At 38.7% G+C, this 26991-nt stretch overlaps 1 protein-coding gene across 1 annotated transcript in view; it reads left to right on the plus strand.

The window, feature by feature from the left end:
• Window positions 1-23259, plus strand: part of LOC140161665 (uncharacterized) — a 34618-nt gene extending 11359 nt beyond the window's left edge. Inside the window, exons 7-16 of the mRNA XM_072184966.1 lie at window positions 4467-4658; window positions 6520-6636; window positions 8183-8326; window positions 9394-9603; window positions 11448-11609; window positions 12216-12360; window positions 15912-16069; window positions 17348-17443; window positions 19170-19398; window positions 22050-23259. Of these exons, the coding sequence (XP_072041067.1) occupies window positions 4467-4658; window positions 6520-6636; window positions 8183-8326; window positions 9394-9603; window positions 11448-11609; window positions 12216-12360; window positions 15912-16069; window positions 17348-17443; window positions 19170-19398; window positions 22050-22366 (1770 nt within the window). The 3' untranslated portion in view covers window positions 22367-23259. The remainder of the gene's footprint in view (window positions 1-4466; window positions 4659-6519; window positions 6637-8182; window positions 8327-9393; window positions 9604-11447; window positions 11610-12215; window positions 12361-15911; window positions 16070-17347; window positions 17444-19169; window positions 19399-22049) is intronic.
• Window positions 23260-26991: the final 3732 nt, after the last annotated feature.

Below are 26991 nucleotides of genomic sequence, written 5' to 3' on the forward strand. Positions count from 1 at the left end.
GGGAATTTTCCATCGATTTCTTCCCCATTGAAACACATTGTATATAGGAATAAGGTGGATTTTGGGCGGGATTTTGGGCTCCTTGTACTTTGTAGTAGTGGCAACACTGGTTGGTTGATTGTAAACAGTGATTGCAGCACTGCCGGCCGGCGAGTGCCGAGGCCTTCAGCTGATAAACACTTTGCTGGAAATGATTTTGAGATCTCTTTTGGGAATAAAATTGCCAAATATAAGGAAAAGTACCTCAAATAATTATGTACACGTCCTTGCAGCTAGCCATAACAGTGAATTAAAAGGTAATTTACGATCTACTGGTTCAGTGCCAATAGTGGAATGGTTGTCAAATTCTGCATACTTCACTCAATGGTCTCATGTATGCATGACATTTCAATGTAGCCTAAATGTTTTTCTTTAGTTACGGCACTGAAAAAATATTTTTGTGGGTTTGTTTTTATGGTGAGCTTTTAAATGCTGCTCGCTGCTGCTATAATTAGGCCTATCAGTAGGCTATAGGTAGGTCTGCAGGGTCTAGTAATTTTGATCCGAATGCTGTTTTGCTTTGCTGAGATTTCCATCGTAGGCCACCCCATCAGACATAAAGGCGCAGGATTGGTCATTGCACAAATCTAAATAGCCTTCAATTGCAAGAAAGTGTGCAATTTGTATAAATAGCACAAATTGCACAAATAGCCAGTTGCTTAAGCAATTTTCACAAATTGCATAAATAGCCACAGGTGTTGCAATTTGTGGAATTTATGTCAGTAAATTGCACGAATAGCCTACAGTTGCAGGAAAGTGTGCAATTTGTACAAATAGCACAAATAGCAGCGTATGTAAGCAATTTTACAAATTGCATAAATAGCCACAGGTGTTGCAATTTGTGCCATTTATGTCAGTCAATTTCACAAATTGCCTACAGTTGCAAGAAAGTGTGCAATTTGTACAAATAGCCATGCACGTAAGCAATTTTTACAAATTGTAGAAATAGCCACAGGTGTTGCAATTTATGCAATTTATAAAAGCAATGAGGACAATATCTGAGTTGCTTCCAGTAAGTGCTATTTGTGCAATTTGTGCAATTGGTGGAAAGAAAATTTAAGACTCAACTTTTCCGGGCTCGCGCGGCGCCATTTCTTTCGAGAACCGCTTTCATATCCTCCTCCTCCTCCTCCTCCTCATCCTCCTCATCCTCCTCCTCCTCCTCCTCCTCCTCCTCCTCCTCCTCCTCCTCCTCCTCCTCCTCCTCATCATCATCATCATCATCATCATCATCATCATCATCATCATCATCATTATCATCATCATCGTCGTCAACATCATCATCATCATCATCATCATCATTCATCATTATCTGAGTCATCATCATCCTAGGCATCTTATCGGAGTCATCATCATCCTAGGCATCATCATTATAGTCAAAAGCTGCGTCGGCAGTGTGATGATATTATGTACTGAATCTGAGGCATCGCCGTCTTATCATCATCATGGTCATCATGATAATCCAAGTCTATATCATGCGATGCATCGTCATCAACAAAATTTCACGGTTGATTTAGCCCTTATTCCTGGGTAATTAGACTCCCAAAATAGCGCTGTCCCATTGCTTTCGAGAACCGCCTTATTACAAACCGAGAAAATTTATGGAAGAATGATACGTCGAGGATGTTTAGAAAGAAAAAACAAGTCCGAAAACCGCAGTAACTACGGTAACACTCAACTTTTCGGGCTCCCTAATTTCAATATCGCTAATAAAATGACACCGTCATTCATTTTGTCATTATGCTTTGGCTTCGTTGGGGGAATGCTAATACACAAAATATCCCGGTTGATTTAGCCCTTATTCCAGCTAATAGTAGGAAAAAAAAAAAAAATTGAAGTACATTTAAATTGATTCAGACCTAACTTATTGGCTTGGAATTGATGAAAGAAACATTTTGGTGTTTAAATAATCTTAATCGGACGTTTCATTCCAGAGATATGGCCTTTCGAGTGTCACGGTTTTATTGCTTATATAGTCGGCACGTTAAAGCCCTTTCCACCAATTGCACAAATTGCACAAATAGCGATCATTGGAAGCAACTAGGATATGAGTAAAATAATCTAAGTTCAAAATTGCATAAATTGCACAAATTGCTGACGGCTAGAAGGGACTTGGCGATCAATGTCATAATTGCTTATATCATGCGATGCATCGTCATCAACAAAATTTCACGGTTGATTTAGCCCTTATTCCTGGGTAATTAGACTCCCAAAATAGCGCTGTCCCATTGCTTTCGAGAACCGCCTTATTACAAACCGAGAAAATTTATGGAAGAATGATACGTGCGAGGATGTTTAGAAAGAAAAAACAAGTCCGAAAACCGCAGTAACTACGGTAACACTCAACTTTTCGGGCTCCCCTAATTTCAATATCGCTAATAAAATGACACCTTCATTCATTTTGTCATTATGCTTTGGCTTGGTTGGGGGAATGCTAATACACAAAATATCCCGGTTGATTTAGCCCTTATTCCAGCTAATAGTAGGCATGTCCACTAAAAATTGAAGTACATTTAAATTGATTCAGACCTAACTTATTGGCTTGGAATTGATGAAAGAAACATTTTGGCGTTTAAATAATCTTAATCGGACGTTTCATTCCAGAGATATGGCCTTTCGAGTGTCACGGTTTTATTGCTTATATAGTCGGCACGTTAAAGCCCTTTCCACCAATTGCACAAATTGCACAAATAGCGATCATTGGAAGCAACTAGGATATGAGAAAAATAATCTAAGTTCAAAATTGCATAAATTGCACAAATTGCTGACGGCTAGAAGGGACTTGGCGATCAATGTCATAATTGCTTATATAGTCGGCACGTTAAAGCCCTTTCCACCAATTGCACAAATTGCACAAATAGCGATCATTGGAAGCACCTAGGATATGAGAAAAATAATCTAAGTTCAAAATTGCATAAATTGCACAAATTGCTGACGGCTAGAAGGGACTTGGCGATCAATGTCATAATTGCTTATATAGTCGGCACGTTAAAGCCCTTCCCACCAATTGCACAAATAGCGATCATTGGAAGCAACTAGGATATGAGAAAAATAATCTAAGTTCAAAATTGCTTATATGGCCAGTACGTTAAAGCCCTTTGAACCCTTGTCTTTTGCATTTACTTCTAGCTATTTGTGCTATTTGTACAATTTATATATGTGGCGAAATGTAAAATTTCCCTATACCTTAAGTATAGGAAATTTACTAAAACAACCAATCCTGCGCCTTTCTCCCATCAGACCAATTTTACATTAATGATTTTCTTGATCAAAGTGAAATCGATTCCTTCAAAAATCTGTGGCAAAAACGTAACGAAATTGAGCCCTGGTTTGGCCTGCATTGTTTAGTTCCATGACCCCATTTTCAGATTTTGGCGGCTAATCAGTTCCCAAGACCCCCCTTTTGGCTGGTTAATTAGTTCCCAAGACCCTTTTGGCGGCCAATCAGTTCCCTAGACCCCTTTTGGCGGCCGATCAGTTCCTTAGACCTCGAGTTCGAAACTGGCGGTGGCACACCTACCAAAAAAATTCGAGTGCCCCGGGAGAATTATACTATGACTGTTCAATAATTAAACAAGGATAAGGCCAGCAGAATTCTGGATCATACGGTCCTGTGCGCGAAAAAAAACAACAACCCAAATATGTCCGAACCAGGCGGGATCGTTCCAAGTTATTCGGGATAGGTCAAGTCGGGTTTGGTTTTATTCGGGGAAGCAGGATAGGGTCATAGGCGTGGATCCGGGGAGGGATGGTTCATACAATCATCCCTCCAATCTTGACACCTGAATATGGGTTTCTGACCAAATTAACCTCATATTTGCCCATTTTAGCCCAAAAAGTGCAAATTTTTGCGCGCTTCACACACATTTATTCCCCTTCTGCACCATATTTCATCAGTTTAGCTTCAAAATTGGAAAATTTTTCTCCCGCTTCGCGTGCATTTGTACCATAAACTTATTCTGTCACCAAAAGGTGATGGATTCACTATACTTGAAGAATTTTTTCCAATCCCATCCCCCCAATGTCAAAAAGAAGTCTATGCCACTGGATAGTGTGGAAAAAGTCTCAGGGCCCTAGTTGCTACTATCTGCCTCAGGTGGTGGATGACATGATCGAGCCGGCAACTTGTGAAACCGCCCGGCCGTATGGCATTTTCAATATACTTGGTTAGTTTGTGGGGTTCATTATCGAACCCCAACAGTTTTAGCTTGTATTTATATTACTTATTAACATAGGCCCATTTGTTTGTGATATTTCAAGCGTTTTAAAATTTCAAAATAATCCCATTCAATTACACTGTTGACGATGAAAATTTACTGAATTTAGAGAATGCAATGCAGCCACCACCTGATCTGCCTCGCATCTTTTCACATTAAATTGATTCTGCAAAAAAATAACAGAACTTATATTTTATTTTTATTTTTCAGACTCTTACCAAAGATCACGAGTTCACGTGCCTGGAGTTCTTACACTACTGGATGCACTCCATCTATGCTTATACAACCTCAAATGCCAACTCCGACTCGACTGCACGGAAGCAGCTTACCCCACCAGTATTTGTTGTAGGAACACATAAGAATAGCGTTCCTGGTGTGTCTGCTACAGAGAAGCAAAGACAGGTATGGTATTTTGCAGCACTGCAGTTACCCCATTATTGAACTTTGACCTGTACATACATTGGGCTATTCCAGTTGAAATCCATACACTCCTACAGAATACATGACCTTTATTTTTCCACACAAGGGACTAGATTTCAAATGGAGTCATCTATTTAGGTAACCCCATTTGAAATCTGCACCCCCTATGTGGGAGATTAACATCATGTCTTCCATAGGGGGTATATGGATTTCAACTGGAATTGCCCATTGAAGGAGAGTGTGGTGCAGTACTTAAAGCCACATTGTAACATTTGCTGAGGAGGACGCCCTCAATTTTTTCAAAATGCTGTGTTTATATGATTGTAATGTACTTAAATAACTAATTATAATCTGCAAAATCAAGGCTTCAGGTGCTGCACTTGTTTATGTTTTGCCTCATCTGTTTGGGTCAAAATTAAAAGGGGTATATCTGACTGCGTAAACTAACATAAAAATGCAATATTAAATTTCTTATGGAAATATTACAATATGGCTTTAAGGTATTCACAGGGCTGTGTCACTTGCATATTACTGCCTGATCATGTCATCATCATCATCATCATCATCAGTCGGCTGCGGTCATGTCATCATCATCATCATCATCATCATCATCAGTCGGCTGCGGAGCAGGCGACTACAAGCTTTCTCCAACTAATGCGATCTTGGGCAAGCGAAACAATTTTGTTTGGCTGCAGCATCCCTTCTATATCTCCCAGGAGGTGCTGGACATACTGTAAGTACAGTGTCGCGGCCGTCCCGGTTTCCTCTTCCCATGTGGTGGAATATAAAGCGCATATTCTTTCACAGGCTCGCCATCTTCAAGACGCAGTATATGGCCGAGAAATTGGCCGTCATGCATTGGCCGTCACGCATTGGGCCTGATCATGTACTATATGACTATTGTCCATATTTTTTCAAATAGAGTCATTTACTATAATACCTGATATCCCATCATGTACTATTTCAAGGGTTACTTCTAATGGGAGTCTTGCAAAAATATCCCCTCCCCCCCACCCCGTATGCAGGGCTGTCGACTCTCACGCATTGGCCGTCAGTCTCACGCATTGGGTCACTTTTTCACGGTCTCACGCCAAGGTGGTATAATCTCACGCCTAGGTAGTTAATCTCACGCAAAAAGCTGGAAAATGAGTAAAATCTCACACATCGTCATGAATAATTTGTTGCTACCACCCACCCCCCCGCTTTTCACATTCCCGAGCGCCGTGGCTCAAATAATCATGGTACAAAATGAACATTGGAGTCGGCAAATCCCGGTACGCCTCTGTCTCACGCCAAGCAATTCCAAAAAGTTGACGGCCCTGCTGTATGTAGAGTTCTGTTCATTAGGATGCGGATATGTCGGCTGGTGGATTGATCAGAGAAAAGGAATCTTCCTCATGATGCAGATCATTTAGCTTGAACACAAATCTGCATGAAAGACATGATCAAGTGTGGGGTACATATATAAAATAAGTGATTGAATTTGTAAGAGATTGATGTTTACGTTACCAAAAAAGTCTAAATCTAAAGTCCCAAAAACATTTGCACTTTTCTTTCAATTATGGTCATATTGTGAAGTGCCAAATAGCAGAGGCCTTAGCTCAATATGTTAGGAAACTATTTTACCTGATGACCCCATGTTAACATTAAATAAGCTGTATTTTTGCTCAAAAGGGTACTGTGATTCATGACATTTTATATCCGCCATTTTGACCCCCTAACTTACTGAATAATACCGCTCACTGTAACTGGTTTTCTGATCTTGATTTGAAATGGCCTGTTGTCAATGTCACATTCTCCATGAAAAGGTGTATGAAATGATGTTTCTGTGTGTTTCTCATAGATTGAAATCAAATTCAAGAAGATCCGCCAGAGTCTTCAGAACAAACCATATAAACAGCATATTGTACTCACATTCTATGCCATAGAAAATGACATCGGTCAAGTCCAAGATGATGAGGTAAGATTAAGGCTCCGACAAATACGCAATGGTGTTATTAGTAGCGCAATTTTGTTTGGCTCTAAATGCTTTTTTTTTACATTTGAGAAAAATCTTTTAAAGTAAAAGAAAAAATGTTTTTAAATGGAAAAAAATTACAAAAAAAAATTGTATCCAGAAAGGGTAAAGTTGTAATTTGTTTTCACTTCATTGTATATTATTATTAAGAAATGCAGACAAAATCAATGTATTTAAAATTTTTAAAAGATAGGTGAAATTTGTATGGCAAATATTTTCCCCATTTTAAAACAAATCAACCACGAATGATCCTAACACCAAGTTCTAAATCCAGGGACATTCCGAATCTGCACAAAAGTTTTGTTTTAGATTTTGCCTTTCTTAGCCCTTTCAGCCCTGTTTTACAGGAAGTAGCAGATTTGTGGATTTTTGGAAAATCAAGGTGCATTTGTTTTGCCTCAGAAATTGCATATTTGTCAGAGCCCTGTTTAAAGTGATGAATTAGACTACAGAAATTGGAGTACACATAATGCATCTCAGACACGACATACACATACTGGGCCAGACCAAGGCGTAGAACCATGATATGATCCTAACACCAAGTTCTAAATCCAGGGACATTCCAAATCTGCACAAAAGTTTTGTTTTAGATTTTGCCTTTCTTAGCCCTTTCAGCCCTGCTTTACAGGAAGTAGCAGATTTGTGGATTTTTGGAAAATCAAGGTGCATTTGTTTTGCCTCAGAAATTGCATATTTGTCAGAGCCCTGTTAAAAGTGATGAATTAGACTACAGAAATTGGAGTACACATAACGCATCTCAGACACGACATACACATACTGTGTCATACCAAGGCGTAGAGCAGGGGTTTTCAAGTAAAGTATCTGAACGTCCACTTTTAGAAAATAGAATTGCTCAATTAAGCTCCTATCCTAGCAAGCGAGCGAAATGTCACGGCATGGGATCCAGGGGCGAAGCCCCTATAGGGGTCAAGGGGGTTCAAAAATGGACTTCCAGTCCACCATGACCACTGGCAATTTAGTGACTGAAGTTACATTAACCTAATCGTGCTATCACTGAATCCAGCTCTTTTTCGGATTTTTAAATTTATTTATTTTTCAAGCGCCACTTGGCTTGCATCAATGCGCCATAAGTGGCACGTGCGACGCCAGTTGAGAATCCTTGGCATAGAGGCTCATTATGTAGAGCCGCATAAGCGTAGTTTTGAATAGTAAAAAGTATCAAACGGTGGTGGTTGATGGTAAAAATAGTGGTTATTAACCCCATGAGAACTACCAGCCGATTGGCCAAAAAGTTTTCATTATCAATTGGACCAATCAGCAACATCGTTAGAATAATTTCACCACACAAAAAAATTGGGGTGAATTATTTACAAAGCTCCATTCTGATTGGTGATTAAAGTGAAGGTATCATGTAATTGACCAATCAGAGGCAATGTCAGATCGGCAGGTAGTGCTCAGGGGGTTAATTAACCAGTGTCTAGAATTTTATGTGCGAGTGATATAATGTTTTGGTTGCTTATTTTGATAGATTTCAAGACTTCGTAGGCATGTTGAGGAGGTTTCTTTGAGCGAGCCGTACATTGAGGAGAGAATTCCACTCAGATGGCTTCAATTTGAACAGGCAATATCAGTTCAAATAAGGCAAGAAGTCCATTACTTGAATTTAAATGAGGTAAGCTGATTGAGCTAGATCCCAGCAAACACAAAAACGTTTAAAAAACGTTTTAAACAAGTTATATTTTGGGTTTTGGTTTAGGTAAAAACATTTTAATAACATTAAATGTCGGGTTATAAAGGCCATGAAACATTTTAAAATGTTTTTGTATGAAAACACACCACAACAATATATTTAAAAACTTTTCAAAATGTTATTGTAAACATTGTTTGCAAACATATTTTGCCAAATATTTTGTCAACACTTAAATAACAATATGTTAATATATTTGCAGTAGGTTATCAAAAAATGTTTTTTTAATGTTATGAAAACGTTTTATGCCCTTTATATACCTGACATTTAAACGTTTTCTGACAACCTTGTATAACCTTTTGCGAATAATGTCGAAAACGTTTTGTGTTTGCTGGGATGTACAATCCTGGCGGAAATTTGTTGCCACACCAGCATTGTTGTTAAAAGCATACACTCGCCAGAGTGTGATATTTCTGCATTATATTATTTTGTACAATAGTTGAAAATACACATTCAGCTTACTGTCGCCCCTTCCGCACCCCCCATGTTTCAATGTTGGGAGACTGTAATGTAGAAATGATGACGATGTTGCCCAAATCAACATTGCAATAGGGAAGCGGGAAGGATGTTGGCCAATTAATGATTTTGTGTGGCATTCTGTTTTGCCAGGATTGTAGTTTAGCTAACACAGGATCTATTACACTTGACTTTACGAAGCTTTTAAAGTCTCAAGATCAACTGTAATTTACGACGCATCATAAAATCCATTTCACTAAAATGACTCGCGATCAGTTTTACTACATTATGGATGTCATTGCAGTGCCTGTAGAACAGTTATGTCATGGCCATAAGGTTGTACTACACCGTGCTATATTCATACCACCTAATTAAAACATATCTTAGGCCTAACATTTTATTAGATTCTAAGAAAAATTAACAAAAATACAAACTTGATGACAAAATCTCAATTTTTTGTAGGGTTAAGTGAATGAAGGGGGATCAGGCTATTAATCAATTCACACCTTTGTATGTCATTTTGTTATTTTTTTCAGGTCACTCAACTAGCCTCAACATATCAAATAGATTCTTCCCAAGAATTATTTGTAATGTTGCAATTCTATCACGATCTAGGACATATCGTTTATTTTGGAGGTAAGGATTGTCAGAACGAGTCACTGAAGAACATCATCATCCTTGACCCTCATTGGCTTATAGATGTCTTCAGGAGGGTCATCACTGTCAGGGATGAAGTCAGGTGGCAGGTAAGTTTTCATAAGAAACCAGTGCTCAACTTAAGTAGAAATTTCATTTCAATGAACACAGCTGCCAACAGAATAATGATCGTCAGTGTACAACCATGTGTACGTAACGTGGAAGTGAATTCAACCATGCCAACTCACATGTGATTGGTTAGTACATTTATTATTGTATCCAAGGTTGTGCGTTTGTGTTGTATTTTGAAATTCATAACACAATCGCGGTCGGATCAGATACAGCTCAGTGTTGGCAGCTGTGTTCATTCCAATGGAATGTTTACTATAACCAGTCAGAATTAATAGGTAAATTTTCACGGGAAAATTTTCTGGACACGTGACACCCATGGGCGCAGACATTAGCATTATGGAATGTGACCCCGAGCACAGCGGGTGTTCTTCCAATGTATTTGAATAGGAAGAATTCTTCCTTGGAGGCAAAATAAGTTACTTGTCGCAAGTTTATAATGTTATGGTAAGAGTTTCCGTAGATAAATATTTTTTTCCATAGATAGATATTTTTGAAATTACGTTTTGATGATATTGTGAAAAAATTAAGATAACATAATATTCAATAAATTTGCAATGCACAAATTTCTATCAAAATTGCGGTCAAAAATACTATTCCAATTCAAAATTACTAAGACTTGAATAGCGAGGTCACCGCCGGGGGTCAGAGATCTGGCTCGAGGTTACACTCACATTGGTCACGTGTCCAGAAAATTTTCGCGTGAAAATTTACCTATTAATGTTGACTGATAACTTGCTCAAAAGGGTGTTGGCTCTAAGAAAAGTTATGCCTTGTTATGTGTGCCGTAGCTTTTAATTTGATTTGATTTGATTTATTGATAAGCCAGCCAAGCAAAAATACAAAAGCAGAGAAAAAGGCAAAAAACATAGTCAAAGGTCCCTGGCAGATTCTCTAATAGCTAACTAAATCACTTTAAAGTGTGTCTCCAATAATGCCGTTGACGAAATACAAAATATTTTACAAAACAAAAAAAAACACATTCACACAATTACTGATAAAGGACACACAGGACTTCCGAGTTTGCTCCTTTGATATGCAAAACCTTTTCCCTATTTTGTGTGTGTAATTGTGTGTAAGGTCCCCCTACACAGGTGAATGAACATGCAGAAAGAGTATCGCACAAGTATATCGTGCAGACTAAATATCACATTAGTGTACTCAGGGAAATATCATGATCATAAATCTTTTAAACCCCTCTGTTGCCAGTACAGTTCTTTACCTATTATATCACTCATACATAAATTCTAGACAGTTCATTGGTTGATTACCATTTATCATTTTTACCATCACCCTCTCCGTGTGATAGTCTTTACTATCATAGTGCTCTGCTGTAGTGCACCTGCGCCAACCCGTGCGCTGACTCTTGGATTTAATTGTGGGGAGGACCCCAAAATGTGAAGTATATCACGGCAAAACATGGTGTTATGTTGATGAAAAATGTATTTCCTACCTTAAATAGTATTTTAGTAATAGAATTTATGCATGAGTGATATAAAACAAATATTAACTATCTTAAATTAGTGTAATGGTGAAATATAATCACTGGTGAAAGATGTATTGTTCCATTCCACGAGCCGAACATTACACTCATAGACAGTTAATATTTGTATACTGACGCTTGTTGCTAGGAAAATTCTGAAAAGGTGTGAAACATCACTGCTACAAAAAGCTTGATTTTTTACGAGAACTGTGAAATCATGTTGTTGGGTCATAAATTGCATTGTATGTCGTAAGCATCTCAATGACTTGTGTAGAATGTAGGCCTATATACAAGTAGTATAAATAGTTTTCTTTTCTTTCACATTTTTTTGTGTGAATTTAGTGGTCTACTTTGTCGGATTCTTTTGACTTACTGGACGAGGAAGGAATTCTTGAAGACAGGTTGATTGACTTAATGTGGGAGGATTCATTAGGAAAGAAAGAAGCCTTACTGCAACTGATGATCAAATATGACTTGCTTTGTGAGCAGATGCCTTCCAGTAAGGTAAAGCAATTATTTCAAGAGCATGTAAGACCAAAAAAAAAAAGGTTTATCTCAAAAACCCATGCCCATAAGTATGTGAAAGCCATCCTAGTGCATCACTGCACCTTTTTACACATGCTTAAAAGTATGGGTTTCATATACTGTAGTACCATAGTCAGAAATGATTATGATACGAAAAGAGCGAGGTCAAGGGAAGTAATGTTCATTGTTCAAAAGTTCATTTTTAAGAGAATGCTTGTCCAAATCTCCATTAAATTATTATTCTTGTACAATGTGCATGTTATGTCGAGATTGTATTAAACCTTTGTTATGCATTTTCTATGATATCCAGTTTTGGCATTGTCATAAATACGCTTGATTGATATACACTGTTTTGGGCACTATGCGTGACAATCTGATGTAGCAGGTTTACTATGGCAGTGTTTCATATGAGGCTAGCAGTTTTTTGGAAGACAGGACAACTTTCATGATGCTCAAAACTACAAGATATGTAAAAAATTAACAATTTACTTGGTTGTTTGATCTCAAAATTTGTGATTAAATTTGGTATCTCATTTTTAGAAGAAGTATATTTTATTAAATTGCCTGTTGTGGTTAATTTATTAGAGCGAAGTTGGTGAAGCAAGTGTGGGATCCCATCGATACTATGTTCCGTCCAGACTGAAACCATCCAAGATTGACCACAAAGAAATGATGCCAGGTGTTGCCAGTTGTAGTGCTTTTTACATTGATTTTAGAGGATTTCTACCAAGTAAGTACTGTTATCTGTAGAGGCTTTGCATTAAAAGGGGTGGTAAGCCAGTGAAATTGTTGACTTAAATTGAGATGGTGTCAATGTCCCCTTGTGAATTATTCAGTGAAAATGTCAAAAAACAGCTTTAGACTGCCACAAATGGGATAATGTAACCCTCTATCTTAGCATGTGAAAACCGCAACAATCCATAAACACAGCATGTCAGGTTGGTTCAGAAGCTGCCGCCAGATATCAGGTTGGTTCCCAGCAAACACAAAACGTTTTCGACATCATTCGCAAAACGTTATAAAAGGTTGTCAGAAAACGCGTTTAAATGTCGGGTTATATAAAGGGTACATTAATGGTATAAAACGTTTTCATAACATTAAATAACATTTGTTGGTAATTTACTGCACAGCAAACACAAATGTTTTACAGAAAACATTTAAATGTCGGGTTATATAAAGGGTATAAAACGTTTTAATAACATTGCAAAAACATTTTTGAAAACTTGGTACAAATCATTCTAAACAGAATGTTATTTTGGGGTTGAAAAAATATTTTGCAAAAAATGTTTGCCCAAAATATTTACAATAACGTTCTTAAAATGTTTTCACGACCTGTATATAACCCGACATTTAAATGTTATCAAAACGTTTTGTAAAAAACATTTTAAGAACATTTCTGTGTTTGCTGGGTGCAAATATTTTAACATAATGTTATTTAAGTGTTGACAAAATATTGTCAATATATATACAATGACATTTCAAAACATTTTAAAAATATTGTTGTAGTGTGTTTTCATACAAAACGTTTTAAAACGATTTCATGACCTTTATATAACCCGACATTTTAATGTTATTAAAAACGCGTTTTACCTAAACCAAAACCCAAAATATAACTTATTTAAAACGTTTTAAAAACGTTTTTGTGTTTTGTTGGGTTCTAAAGCTGCCACCAAATGTCAAGTTGTTTCAAAAATTGCTGCCATTTGGCAGATTGGTTCAAAAGCTGCCCCTGACATCTGGGGGCAGCTTTTGAACCAATCTGACATCTTGCGGCAACTTCTGAACCAACCTGACATCTGGAGGCAGCTTCTGAACCAACCTGACATCTGGAGGCAGCTTCTGAACCAACCTGACATCTGGCGGCAACTTCTGAACCATCCTGACATCTGGCGGCAGCTTTTGAACCAATCTGACGGCAGATTTTGAACCAACCTGACATCTGGCGACAGCCTTTGAACCAACCTGACATCTGGCGGCAACTTCTGAACCATCCTGACATCTGGAGGCAGCTTTAGAACCAACCTGACATCTGGCGGCAACTTCTGAACCATCCTGACATCTGGCGGCAGCTTTTGAACCAATCTGACGGCAGATTTTGAACCAACCTGACATCTGGCGACAGCCTTTGAACCAACCTGACATCTGGTGGCAGCTTTAGAACCAACCTGACATCTGGCGGCAACTTCTGAACCATCCTGACATCTGGCGGCAGCTTTTGAACCAATCTGACGGCAGATTTTGAACCAACCTGACATCTGGCGACAGCCTTTGAACCAACCTGACATCTGGCGGCAGCTTTAGAACCAACCTGACATCTGGCGGCAACTTCTGAACCAACCTGACATCTGGAGGCAGCTTTTGAACCAACCTGACATCTGGAGGCAGCTTTAGAACCAACCTGACATCTGGCGGCAACTTCTGAACCATCCTGACATCTGGCGGCAGCTTTTGAACCAATCTGACGGCAGATTTTGAACCAACCTGACATCTGGCGACAGCCTTTGAACCAACCTGACATCTGGCGGCAGCTTTAGAACCAACCTGACATCTGGCGGCAACTTCTGAACCAACCTGACATCTGGAGGCAGCTTTAGCATCCTGACATCTGGCGGCAGCTTTAGAACCAACCTGACATCTGGCGGCAACTTCTGAACCAACCTGACATCTGGCGGCAGCTTTAGAACCAACCTTACATCTGGCGGCAACTTCTGAACCAACCTGACATCTGGAGGCAGCTTTAGAACCAACCTGACATCTGGCGGCAACTTCTGAACCAGCCTGACATCTGGAGGCAGCTGTTGAACCAACCTTACATCTGGCGGCAACTTCTGAACCAGCCTTACATCTGGTGGCAACTTCTGAACCAGGTGGTGGTCGCATTGCATTCTCTAAATTCAGTTAATTTTCATCGTCAACCGTGCAATTGAATGGGATTATTTTGAAATTTTAAAATGCTTGAAATATCACAAACAAATAGGCCTATATTAATAAATATATAAATACATGCTAAAACCGTTGGGGTTCGATAATGAACCCCACAAAACTAATCGAGTATATGGAAAATGCCATACGGCCGGGCAGTTTCACAAGTTGCCGGCTCTATCATGCCATTCGCCGCCTGTTATGAACCAACCACACATCTGACGGCAGCTTTTGAACCAACCTGACATTTGGTGGCAACTTCTGAACCATCCGGGTGGGGGGGGTGGCCAAGATTGACTGAATTTTGAAGTCGTCATTGGTTTTACACGTAAACACGAAAATGTGTCAAATAATTCCAAAAGTGTATGCATGTTATTAAGCACTATTTTATCAGTCTAAATCCGTTGAAGTTCGACAGTGAACCTCATTGTAAGTACTGTTTTTTGAATGTTTTGTATGAATACCGCACGATATGGTTATGATATAAAAATTCAAAGAACAGACCTTCCAGAATAGGTAGTCGTTACTCTGAGTTTCATGCCTAAAAGGCAATCGTCAGACGACACGATGACATGCTTTGGGTGGACTACCATCTCTTAGGAATGTGAAAGAATATACATTCCATGGTGTCAACACAGCCAAAGTCTATTCAGAGTCAGTCTGTCTATCGGAGATAGTCAGAAAGTGCTCAACTGCAAAACAGGAGCGTATTAACAACATTTTACTCAAGTTAGACTATCTTTTGAATAATACGTGCTCTCCCTTTTGGGATTGAGCACTTTATTCAAAAGATAGTCTAACTTGAGTAAAATGTTGTGGTTATGATATATACTAAAAATTTCTCCCATCGTGTATCAATGCTTGCTTGGTCTAGCGGTAAGGTTTTCGCCTCCCATGCAGAAGGTCCCGAGATCGATTCCCACTCCCGGCTATAATAATTTTTTTCTTCACATTCATTTTGAATCCAAAATAATATTTATTTTCATGTGAAAATGTATACATTGCACTGAGAAATATATTTTGTGCATTTTTTTTCTGTAACAGGGCCAATAGAGCTAAAAACGCACCTCGGCACGGGGCGTCCAACGTCCAGGCAGTGTTGCCGTCATATTGTCTGTTTTGTTTACGCTATTGGCTGTTGCCACATGAATAATGTCGGCCATCATCGTCTGGAACCATCCTGACATCTGGCGGCAGCTTTTGAACCAACCTGACATCTGGAGGCAGCTGTTGAAGCAACCTTACATCTGGCGGCAGCTTTTGCACCAACATGCGCGTAAGGGATTTCCCTTTCACAAAGGGATTTGTTTGGACACTTCGCCTAACAATAAATGTAATTATTAATTGATTATTTCCCAGGTGGTCTGTTTCATCGTCTTCTAACAAGAACTGCCAGATGGTCTCAAGACCAAGGCGGTAAGGAACCTCAACTAAGGTACAGATGGGCAAGCTTCTATGCTGATGATATGCATGAGCTTGTTCTAGAAATGAGCTCAGCTCAAACAGCTAGGATTAAGGTAAGGATGTCATTTTGGGGATAATCCCAGACTACAAGTTCAATTTAAGACTGAAGCATGTTCAGATCAATTTTGCAGTTTCTTATACTCATGATTACATTAAACGAGTGGCATACCCAGGAATTTTTCAGGGGGAGGGGCAAACCAACTTTCCAGGGCTGAGAGGCCAAGATTTGACAGAAATGGACTAAAAAAGTACATGGACTAAAAAGGTTTAAAAATCTAAAATTTCATGGCAGCCAGCATCCCATGGTGATCTCTATTAAAAAAGTAAAAACCAGATGTAACTTTTTTTTTTTTTTTGCTTATCGATTTTATGAACTTAGCTGGCTCCAACACAGACCCTCCTCCCCACCCCCCACACAAAGGATCTTGGTTTGGGTGGTAATAATTATTTTAAAGTTAGAACAGTTCAACATTAGACTTCAACACTAATTACTTATTACTGGGAGCGCTTTCGTGGAACTTGCTCCTCGTCAGCTGATGTTGTTAATATTAGCTCTAATGTTTTTCCTGAAAACGACTAGAGCCCAACCTGATCAGATGATGTCACACTAGATGATGTCACCAAAGTTGGATAAACATCAGAGCTAACAACATCGGCTGACAAAGAGGAAGTTCCTCGAAAGCGCTCCTGGTAAGTGAAATAAACAAGTAGTGATGAAGTCCAATTTTAAATTATTCTCATTTTATTACCACTACATATGAATCTGTATTTTATATTCAAAAGTTGCTCTCTTGATAACATTTCATAATCAGTCAAGATTAATAGGAACATTTTCTGGACATGTGACACCCATGGGCGCAGAAATATTAGCATTATGGAATGTGACCCCGAGCACAGCGGGTGGTCTTCCAATGTATTTGAATAGGAAGAATTTCTCCTTGGATACAAAATAAGTTACTTGTCGGAAGTTAATAATGTTATAACAAGAGTTTCCTTAGATAAATATTTTTTTCCGTAGGTAAATATTTTTAAAATTACGTTTTGATGATATTGTGAAGAAATTAAGATTACATAATTTTTAATACTTTTGCAATGCACAAATTTCTATCGAAACTGCGGCCAAAAATACTTTTCCAATTCAAAATAACTAAGACTTGAATAGCGAGGTCACCGCCGGGGGTCAAGGATCAGGCTTGAGATTACACTCACATTGATACGCATTGGTCATGTGTCCAGAAAATTTTCCTGTGATCTTGACTGATAATTTTTCATTTAGAGTGCAAACTTTCATACTTTCATTTAAAGCTGTTAGTTGCATTTATTCTTAACAGGTGTTGGTATTTAAAGCACATGTGGTGGGAATCTATGGCGAGTCGCACACAAGTGCAGCTGGAGTGGCTAAACCATCTCCAGAAGCTGTGCAGAAGGTAAGACTAGGAAAGAAGGAGAATTAATATTTAATAAAATGAGGAGTGATTGAAGTTGATCACTTATTGCAGAGTGGATTAAAGAAAATTTAGGCAAAATATGCAGATAAGCTCATTCATAAATATGCAATAACATGAAACAAAACAAAACAGCACATCAGGCCACCATATCCTATCGCCATAACAGTTTGAAGTTGATCGGATATTCCTTTAAGGGATCTGGAATGAGCGTTTATGGCGTTTCGACAGTATTTTTTGTGGGACATGAGAGCACCTCAGACGTATCGAATTACATTCTGAATACGAAGCATGTCTTTCTGATATCAAATAATTTTCATTTTTTGAAATTCACGATATAATACAAATTTTATGACAAATTACTAAAATTTGATATTTTTCAAATTTTTGATATATAACAGTCCTCGAAGTAAATTTTATAAATCTAATGATATATTCTTAAAGTGTATGTAGGTGGGAGGAAAAGCCGACGATCAATTGAAAATTTTGACCTTTCATATTGAAGATATGGATTTTTTTCCCAAAAAGACCTAATTTTTTTGGTGTTTTGGAAAAAAAAATCCATATCTAAATTATTATCTAAAAAATCTAAATTTGATATCAGAAGGACATTCTTCATATTCAGAATGTAATTCGATATGTCTGATGTGCTCTAATGTCCCACAATAAATACTGTCCAAACGTTCATACCCCTTCCCTTAAACTGCAAAGTGGATTAATGAAAATAGGCAAAATATGTTAATAACCTCATAACTTGTCAGAGTTGCTTCCTCACTTGGTCTTCAGAAGTCGAAAAGTTCAATTAAGAATTCTGTTGTTTTCTTACATGTGCTGCGAATAGGGCCACAAGAAAATAGTTGTTTGCTTGTCCTCGTCCAACCAACGGTCTCGGCAGTCCCGACCGTATAACTTTTTTTTTTCAAATTTTTTTTTTACTATTTTCCCAAGAAAAGTAAGGAATTTTTCTTCTTAAAAACCTGAAGATGCAAAAGAAATGTTATAAAATACCATTTTCTGCATGTTTCCCCTGGCTGAGGGTTCGGATATTTCGTATTGTCATTAGGGATGTCACAGTGGCTGCACAATTCTGCCACTCTGTGCATGCAAGCATAACATTGAATTGAAAAGCGCATGCTTCAAAGTTTTTTAGAAAACATCCATGTCGAAAAATGGATTTCCTCATATGTTTCATTTATCCCAATTGTTTGAATTTTTAATATATGTGCCAATTTTGTCATTATAGCCATTTGTGGCAGGTTTTCCTTCCATTTATGAGCATCTTTAAATTGATACTATATCACAATGCATTGACCGATTTCAATTCCGTTTTTTGATTTTTGATGCCATAATTAAGCTCATTTTTATACGTGTTTCTGCTGCGCTTATTTTTGAGGTTATATGCCTATTATCATCCTCAGCGGCTACTTGTAAAACAATGCAGTATTTTAAATATTGTCAGACATAGTATAGGGTTTACCTTCAAGTGATCTATGGACAAGAAATCATTTTTGGCCTAGGGGTGGGCATGTACCCCCAAACTGTGCTTTCTGGAAGAGGCAAACCCTAAACAAATTACAGAAAACTTGAAAAACCTGACAATTTCTGCATTTCTTTCAAAAAAATTCCAGTCAAAATCAGTCCACATCAACCAAGTGTTTATGGTAATGCTTGTTTTGTGGGTTTTTTTTCTTCTTTTCTTTGATACTAGGTCAGGGAATTTCTCGAGATTACCCTTGCAGATCTCACAAACACTTGGATGAGACAAGTTAGCTATAGATTCTGCATCAAATGTCCTCGTAGTAGCGAGGGCACCCCTCATTTTGTGGACCTCCGTTGTTGTTTAACAGAACAGAAGAATGTGGAGTGCGAGAGTAGACAGTGCAGACTGAGAATTAATACCAAAGATGTGAAGGCCATGTTTTCTCAATTGCAAGAAGGTATAACATTACGTTTGTTTGCTTTAACTGTTGTGTCTTGTAAAAGCACTTGGTCCCTAAAGGACCAGGCTCAAGCACAAAACAAATCTGCCAACTGTGACATTGCCAGTGGTGTAGCTAGGGTATGTAGCACACAGGGGCAAGGACAAAGAAGGGCACCCCTTCCTGGCAAAATTTGCACAAATACTACTACAGTAGAATTAAGTATTTCTTGGCCAAACTGGAACATGCGTGTTGCGTCCATGTAGTGTACTAAGCGTGTACGCAATATAAGACGCGTGTATGCTTTCTTCTGTACCACGCAGTTTTCCAGTTTGGCCAAGAAATACTTACCGTAACCACTCAGGTATAAGCCCATCCACCTAGATGGCAGATTTCACTTCAAAAATGGGGGGGGGGGCTTATAACCGGGGAGGGGCTAGTAGTACTTGAATTTAGAAATAAGATAAATCATCCCCATTTGTATATGCCCAATGTACCAGGAATTTCTATCATCTATGTCAATTTCTTAAAATTCTAAGTGTGGAATGTTAAAGGGGGTAACCCTATTGGTTTTGGATATGGATTGTCTTTAAAATTACATAATAATATCAAATATCTCCCCTTTATGCTGCTTTGTGAAAAACGAGAGCATTTTCAGCGTAAATGTGAATAAATAGCCAAATTTGCAATCCAATACCTTGTATACGTGAATTGCATTCTGGGTAGGCATGCAACAACAACAATTCCCGTTCAGTATGATTTAATGCTGACATGCTGCAATGCCGGCCCGTATTGAACGGAAAATATTTGGTTTTTGTTTGTTTTTTCAATGCTTTCAGAAAAAAGGAAACAAAATATATTTCCCCTTGCAATATGTACATTTCAAATGAATATAAAAAGTTTGGGTTAAAAATGGAGAGGAAAAAACCTTCCGATACCGGGTTTTGAACCGGGTACCTCTAGGGTAAAAGAACGGTAGCGCTAGCCAATTGAGCTATTTCACCAACTGAAATAATCAAGGAATTGTTTTAATTATATACGGCGGACCGCTCCTCAGCACTTAAGCGTAGTCTCGAGCCAGACTGTATGTGGCTATCGACGAGGATCGACGAGTGTCAGACCGACGCAAACTGGCTGTGTAGGAGACTACACTTAGCGTGGTTCGCTTTTTTCTTCCCATGATCCGAAGTAATTTTTATTGTTTACAAACTGGTATACCTGTAAAACCGCTGTGATTCATGATTTCTCCGAAATACATCGACTTGGAGCGCCAAATTTCAGGATAGTAATGAGAAAAATAGTATCTATTATGTGATACCAAAACCTCATCAACAATGAAAAAAATCGGGGATGATGCTGTCGATCGGGTTACGGACCTTTAATTATCAACTGATATTTTTTTATATTTGTTCTTATAATGTGAGAGAAAAGCATTGATTTGATTTAAGAACTTGGCCAAAATTTAGTACTGGGCTTATAGCAGAGTGTACCCTTGTTCCCAGAATGTTTTGAAAAATAGGCGGTGGGCTTATACCCGAAGGTGGACTTATACCCGGGTGGTTACGGTAATTTCACTGCAATTTGGTTATAATCAAGTTGAATTTTGGTCTCAAAATGGTCTTTAAAATGACTATTTATGTTGTAATGTTCATGATACGCAAGAAAATGATAATTTCATCCGCTTGAAGGGGGTGCAGCATCAGTAGGGGTAGCTTTTGCTCCAAAGCCGACCTATTTTCCACCCAATAGAAGAAAAACTGAAAAACCATGCCATATCCCCTCTGACCACACACTAGTAAAGACCGGCGGCAGGTGTGGCGTCAGGTTAGTGGACTTTAGGCCCTGGTTAGTGGGGTGGGGTCATCAGTGGTCTTTCCTGCAGTGTGGCCCTGTTGTGATGTTGGTGATCTTCTGGGTACACCGAGGGCTCTGGCCAAGAGCTACAGTAGGGGACACTAAAGTGGTCTGTTGGCACTTCTGATAAGATGGCACCCAGGGCTAGTTTTGGCCAGAGCCTGGTAGTGTACCATGTTTTACTAAGATCCAGTGATCCACTTGTAAAATAAGCAAGTGAAGAAAATGTATAGTAAAACATGATATCACTACCAGTACTAAGCATGCTAAGGCAAAACTACATTTAGTCACCAACACATCTGTGCTCAGAAGTAACAGACCACTGGACCCATCCCTGGCCAAGGCAAGGCACGCGAGCTCGAGCCAGTGGCTCACCAACATCACAACAGGGCCACACTGCAGGAAAGACCACTGATGACCCCCCCCCACTACCCGCGGAAGTCCACTAACCGACGTGTGTGGGCAGAGGGGATATGGCATGGTTTTTCAGTTTTTCTTCTATTGGGTGGAAAATAGGTCGGCTTTGGAGCAAAGCTAACCCAGGGCATGTGCCATTCCTTGCCCCCTAGTTATACCACTGGACTTTGCTGCTAAAAAGCAAGACTGTGGACAATGTCAAAACAAAGAAAGAATGGAGCAAAATGAAAGAAGCTTAGTGTTTATAGGTTAACAAATAGGGCATAGCCAGGGGGGAACTGGTGGGGGAATTGGGGACGGCAAAGAATAAAGTGTCCTTAAAATGTCCGTAAAAGTTTTTAGCCTTACAAATTCGCCAAACTGCCTAATTTATAATAGAACCTTGCTTTGTTTTGTAGAGAAACTAGATGAACCAAAGTCTACATCTCCTAGTCCTCGGAGCCCACACTTAATTCCAGAAGACAGACACCTCTCCAGTCTCGCGCAAAAAATTGGCCAAGAGTGGCATCGCCTGGCTATTCAACTGAATCTGACCCAGGCAGAAGTATACAAAGTAAAGGAAGAAAACCGACATGATGTATGGGAGCAAATATACCAAATGCTGAGGATGTGGAAGAGGAAAGAGGGTGTTCACGCAACGCTCGAGAATCTGGTTTTGGCTTGTCAAGAAAGTGAAGTGGATTATTCTGCATATGCTCAATTACTTGAACTCTAAGCTTAGGTGGGTGTTCACACAATGCTTGAGAATCTGGATTTGGCTTGTCAAGAAAGCGAGGTTGATTATTCCGCATATGCTCAATTATTTGAACTTTGAGCAGTAAGCTTAGGCGATTAAAAAACACCTCTTTGGCCAACTTGCTGACAAAAAATGAACCTAAAACTTTGTAATGGTCATCAACATGATTTCCTTGATGCTATGCTAATTATCATTCCAATTATACCAAAAGTATAGCCTAGATCATGGCATATTGTTGTATAAGATTGAATACAGGGTGTATCAAAATAAAGTGTACAGTTTGATTAAGAAGTATGAGGCATTTGGTCAAAATGCTTTAGTTGATAGCTGTATCAACATCTTGTCCTGCCACAACTGTAAAATCATTAATAAAGAATCTGAATCTGATAGTTTACTGCATAAAACTCCTGGTGGAGTCATACACGCAGGATGAGGTGTGCGCATGGAGTTTACTAGTCTTGTTGGTTGAGGTGGCTTATGACGGCTGTTTTAAATTGCTTAGTGTCTTCTATGGTGGTTATTGAGTAGGGTAGTGAGTTTCAGTCTTTGACTGTTTGGGGGAAATGACTGTATTTGTGACAGTTCTTGTTAGATGTGATGATTTGGTAGCAGTTTGGATGTTGGTGCCGTGACTGATGTCGGACCGGCAGAAGGAGGTCATTCCCCGGCAGGGCGAGGAGGTTTTGTCTTGATTTGTGGAGACTCAGTGGCTATTTTTGTGAGCTGAGAAAAAATGCAGTTGCACAAAGTAAATTTAAATCAAAGCAACATGCAAATCTCGTGTTTAACCACCTTCTTTACAGTAATTGACAGTCTTAGGTCATGTTCACATATGAATTATTTACCCGGGACCCGAGTTAATCCGGGTTGTACCCGGGAAAAAGAAACAAAAAATTTCTGTTCACACTATAGCCACACTCATGAAGAAAATTGACCCGGGTTGATTATTTTACCTAAGCCTACTGATGATGCAGGCGTATACATATTCTGTCATTGACTATTACCGGTATATACAACAGGCTCCCGGCCTAATTATGCTCATTTTTTAAATTTTATTTTCTAATTCCACCTTACGTAATTTATCTAGTTGCTTCTTGCAGCTGTTTTGGGTTAAAAACTCACAAAAATAATTGTTACTTCTTGATTCGATAATACTAGTAATTTGTTTGCATGAAAATAACTTTATCTCATGAATAGATGTTTATTGATTTTATTGCCAAAGAATTGAATCATTCTTTTCCCAGTGCAGACAGAAACAATAGAAATGGGGTGATAATGGTTGCGTTTACTGCTAGTAATGCGGGTCAAACAGTGAATTTCTGTTCACACTACAATTGACAAGTGGGTGTTAACCTACTCTTTCCTAGGTTGAAAAAAAATGACCGGGTCGATTTTTTTTTGAGGTTTTTTCCTGTTCACACTTATAACCAACCCGGGTCTAACCCGGGTTGTACCCGGGACCCAGGGCAAAACAGGCATAGTGTGAACACGCCCTAAGTCTTCCATGAGGTCACCAGGGCATGGTCACCATTCCACTGTATGCAAATATCAGCTATCCTCAACATGGCATTCACACCACATCTTATGAGAGGTCTGTCCTGCATGTCAACGTGTGCAATTATGTGTCTCTGGATTTCATGAAGGTCTGCAGGAGGACTCGTGAAAACTTTTGATTTTAGATTTTAGATTTTAGTGGGATGGCCCCTATTAAAGATCTCCTGCTCTTACACCTCTGGATTTCTTCTTGTGGGGCTTCAAACAATTCTGGAAGGCGACACAATTGAAATTCTATAAGGCATTCTATCAATTACTATAAAGAAAGTTATTTTTATGTTATTTTAATTGACTTTGCGCAACTGCATTTTTACACGGCTCACAAAAATAGCCACTGAGTTCTTATTAATAATCACACCCCAGTGATTTTACAGCTATCAACTAAGTAAAGTACTTTGACCAAATACCTCATACATTTTTAGCTAGTGGCATTTTATTTTGATACACCCTGTATAATGAAATGGGCTAGATTGGTTTTAAACCCATTTAAATCATAGAAAACATGTATCATATCAGTATGTGAAATCAGACAGGCTGATGTACTCTTCAGCCTAGCTCTTCAGTTCTAGTGATAGTATATTGATAAAGAAGACATATCATCACCCTACTACAATAATTGCCCAAGTCATTTCTTATAATTTTGAGAACAAAGTTCAAAGCATGGTTCAAGCATGCATCAGTTACATAAGCACCCTGATTATTCCCTTTAATTTGTCTCATTATCTTTTGTTCTTGTGCAAAGATTGGTGAATAAATGTTTAAATGCATGAATTGAATATTCTCAATCATCCAGTCATTAGAATCACAAGGTTTTGAATTCAAATACTGGAACTTGCAACTTGCTACTTTGCATCTGAAACTATCAGACTTCATCAGGCAACTGACCCACTGTGCTGGTCATGAGACCGGGCCATCAATACGATCCCTAGCCATTCTCAAAGTGTCACATGGCCAGCCCAGCGGGACCAGTTGCCTTATGAAGTCTCATGGTTTCAGACACAATGTAGCAAAAAGTTTATTAGCTATGAAAAACGTGATGGTATGTTTACACATGGATTGTGGTTACCCAATTCATATGTGTGGTATTTTTTTTTTATTTGGGGTCAAAGGTCATTAAGGGGTCACTTCCGGTCTGAGACGAAAAACATTCAAAAAAACCCATGCATTGACATTAGCCAATGTCTATGGGCGTTTTCATAAATTTTGGGGTCAAAAGTCATTACGGATCACAACACGACTGTGTTCGTGGGTTAGATCACAGCTAAGTCTAGTTTGTATTTTGTTCTCAAAATTACAAAGATGACTTGGACGATATAATTATACTGCCATATGGTATATCTAAACAAAATATTTAAATTACAAATTGTGTACGTGACTATGTGTACTTGCTATCTTTACTAATGCATAACCAAAGTATAATATTGAATGTTTTGATAGTTAAGGGCTGTGCAATAATTATGAGCCCTAGTGGGAGGGTAAAATTGGGAGGGCAAGAAATTGTTGGCGAGCAGAAAGGGGGTGTGGGGTGGCAAGCAATATTTGGCACACATTCTTGGGGCGCCTTTTAAACAGTACGGAAATGCTTAAATATGCAAATTTTCCTGCTCGCTACATTTTGCAACATGTATACTATCTAGACTATTTAAGGCCTTCTCAACTATAGGGTCCACAATTTATAAGTTCCCCCTAAATACTTTTAAAAATAAATCAAAAAATATTTGACGAAATGTTAACTTTAAAAATCCGACTTGAAGCCACTCAGTGAAATTTTAGTGATCGTGAAGTGCAAACAGGGAAGACGTGTGTGCATATTAAGGTGCAGTGGTGCTTTTTCCAGGTCTGCTACATGGGCAGGGCCACCAGAAGCTCCTGGATTCAGATGTTAAAGGCTAAGATTGGGTATTTTTCACCCCCTTTTTGTTCAAGATTTATGTGAATTTTTGCACAGCCCCTGATATGTATAAACTTGAAATAAACATGTACATGCATGCAAACATTTAAACCTGCCTCATTTGTTTGTTTGTTTCTACATAATATATTGGGGCATTCATTTTCTTTTTAATCATCATCATCATGAGTCGGCTGCGGAGCAGGCGACTACAAGCTTTCTCCAACTAATGCGATCTTGAGCAAGCGAAACAATTTTGTTTGGCTGCAACATCCCTTCAGTATCTCCCAGGAGGTGCTGGACATACTGTAAGTACAGTGTGCGCGGCCGTCCCGGTTTCCTCTTCCCATGTGGTGGAATATAAAGCGCATATTCTTTCACAGGCTCGCCATCTTCAAGACGCAGTATATGGCCGAGAAATTTGAGTTGATGAATCTTGACTCTGGCAACCAGTGGAGTGGTGTTGGTCAGGTTGTAGATGGTTTCATTTGGAATCTGATCCACACGCCTGATGTTTAACATGACTCTGTAGCAAGATGTTGCAAATGCATTGATCTTGTTTTCCATGTCCTTGGTAATTACCCATGACTCGCACCCGTACAGAATCCTTTCATGTCTGATCTTTTCACCTGATGTTGAGAAACTCTTTCATATGAATTCTTCTTTCATGCTCAGTACTTTCACTCACTGTTGTAGAATATTTACATTGTGAAGGTTTCTCTTTGGTATGAATCCTTTCATGTACAGTTTTTTCAATTGCACATACTGTAAAAGTAGAAATTTTCGCGAGGTTTTTATTTTCGCGAATTTCATGAGTGGACATAAAATCGCGAAAATAAAAACTCGCTGAAAATAACCTTTTGCATTAGGTTTCTATTGTATCAATATCAAAGCCATGCGAAATTTAATTCTCGCGAATTGACAAAATCTTCAAAATCGCTAAAAATATCTCGCGAAAATATTGACTTTTACAGTACATAATTCTTTTCACAATAGTTACATTGGAAAGATTTCTCTTCGATGTGAATCCTTTCATGTTTGGTCTTGTAACTGGGTGTTGAGAAACTCTTATTGCAATGTTTACATTGGAAAGGTTTCTCTTTGGTGTGAATCCTTTCATGTGTGGTCTTGTAACTGGATGTTGAGAAACTCTTTATTGTAA

Source organism: Amphiura filiformis, chromosome 10 (genome assembly GCF_039555335.1).
Source record: "Amphiura filiformis chromosome 10, Afil_fr2py, whole genome shotgun sequence".
In the NCBI taxonomy this organism is placed as follows: Eukaryota; Metazoa; Echinodermata; class Ophiuroidea; order Amphilepidida; family Amphiuridae; genus Amphiura; species Amphiura filiformis.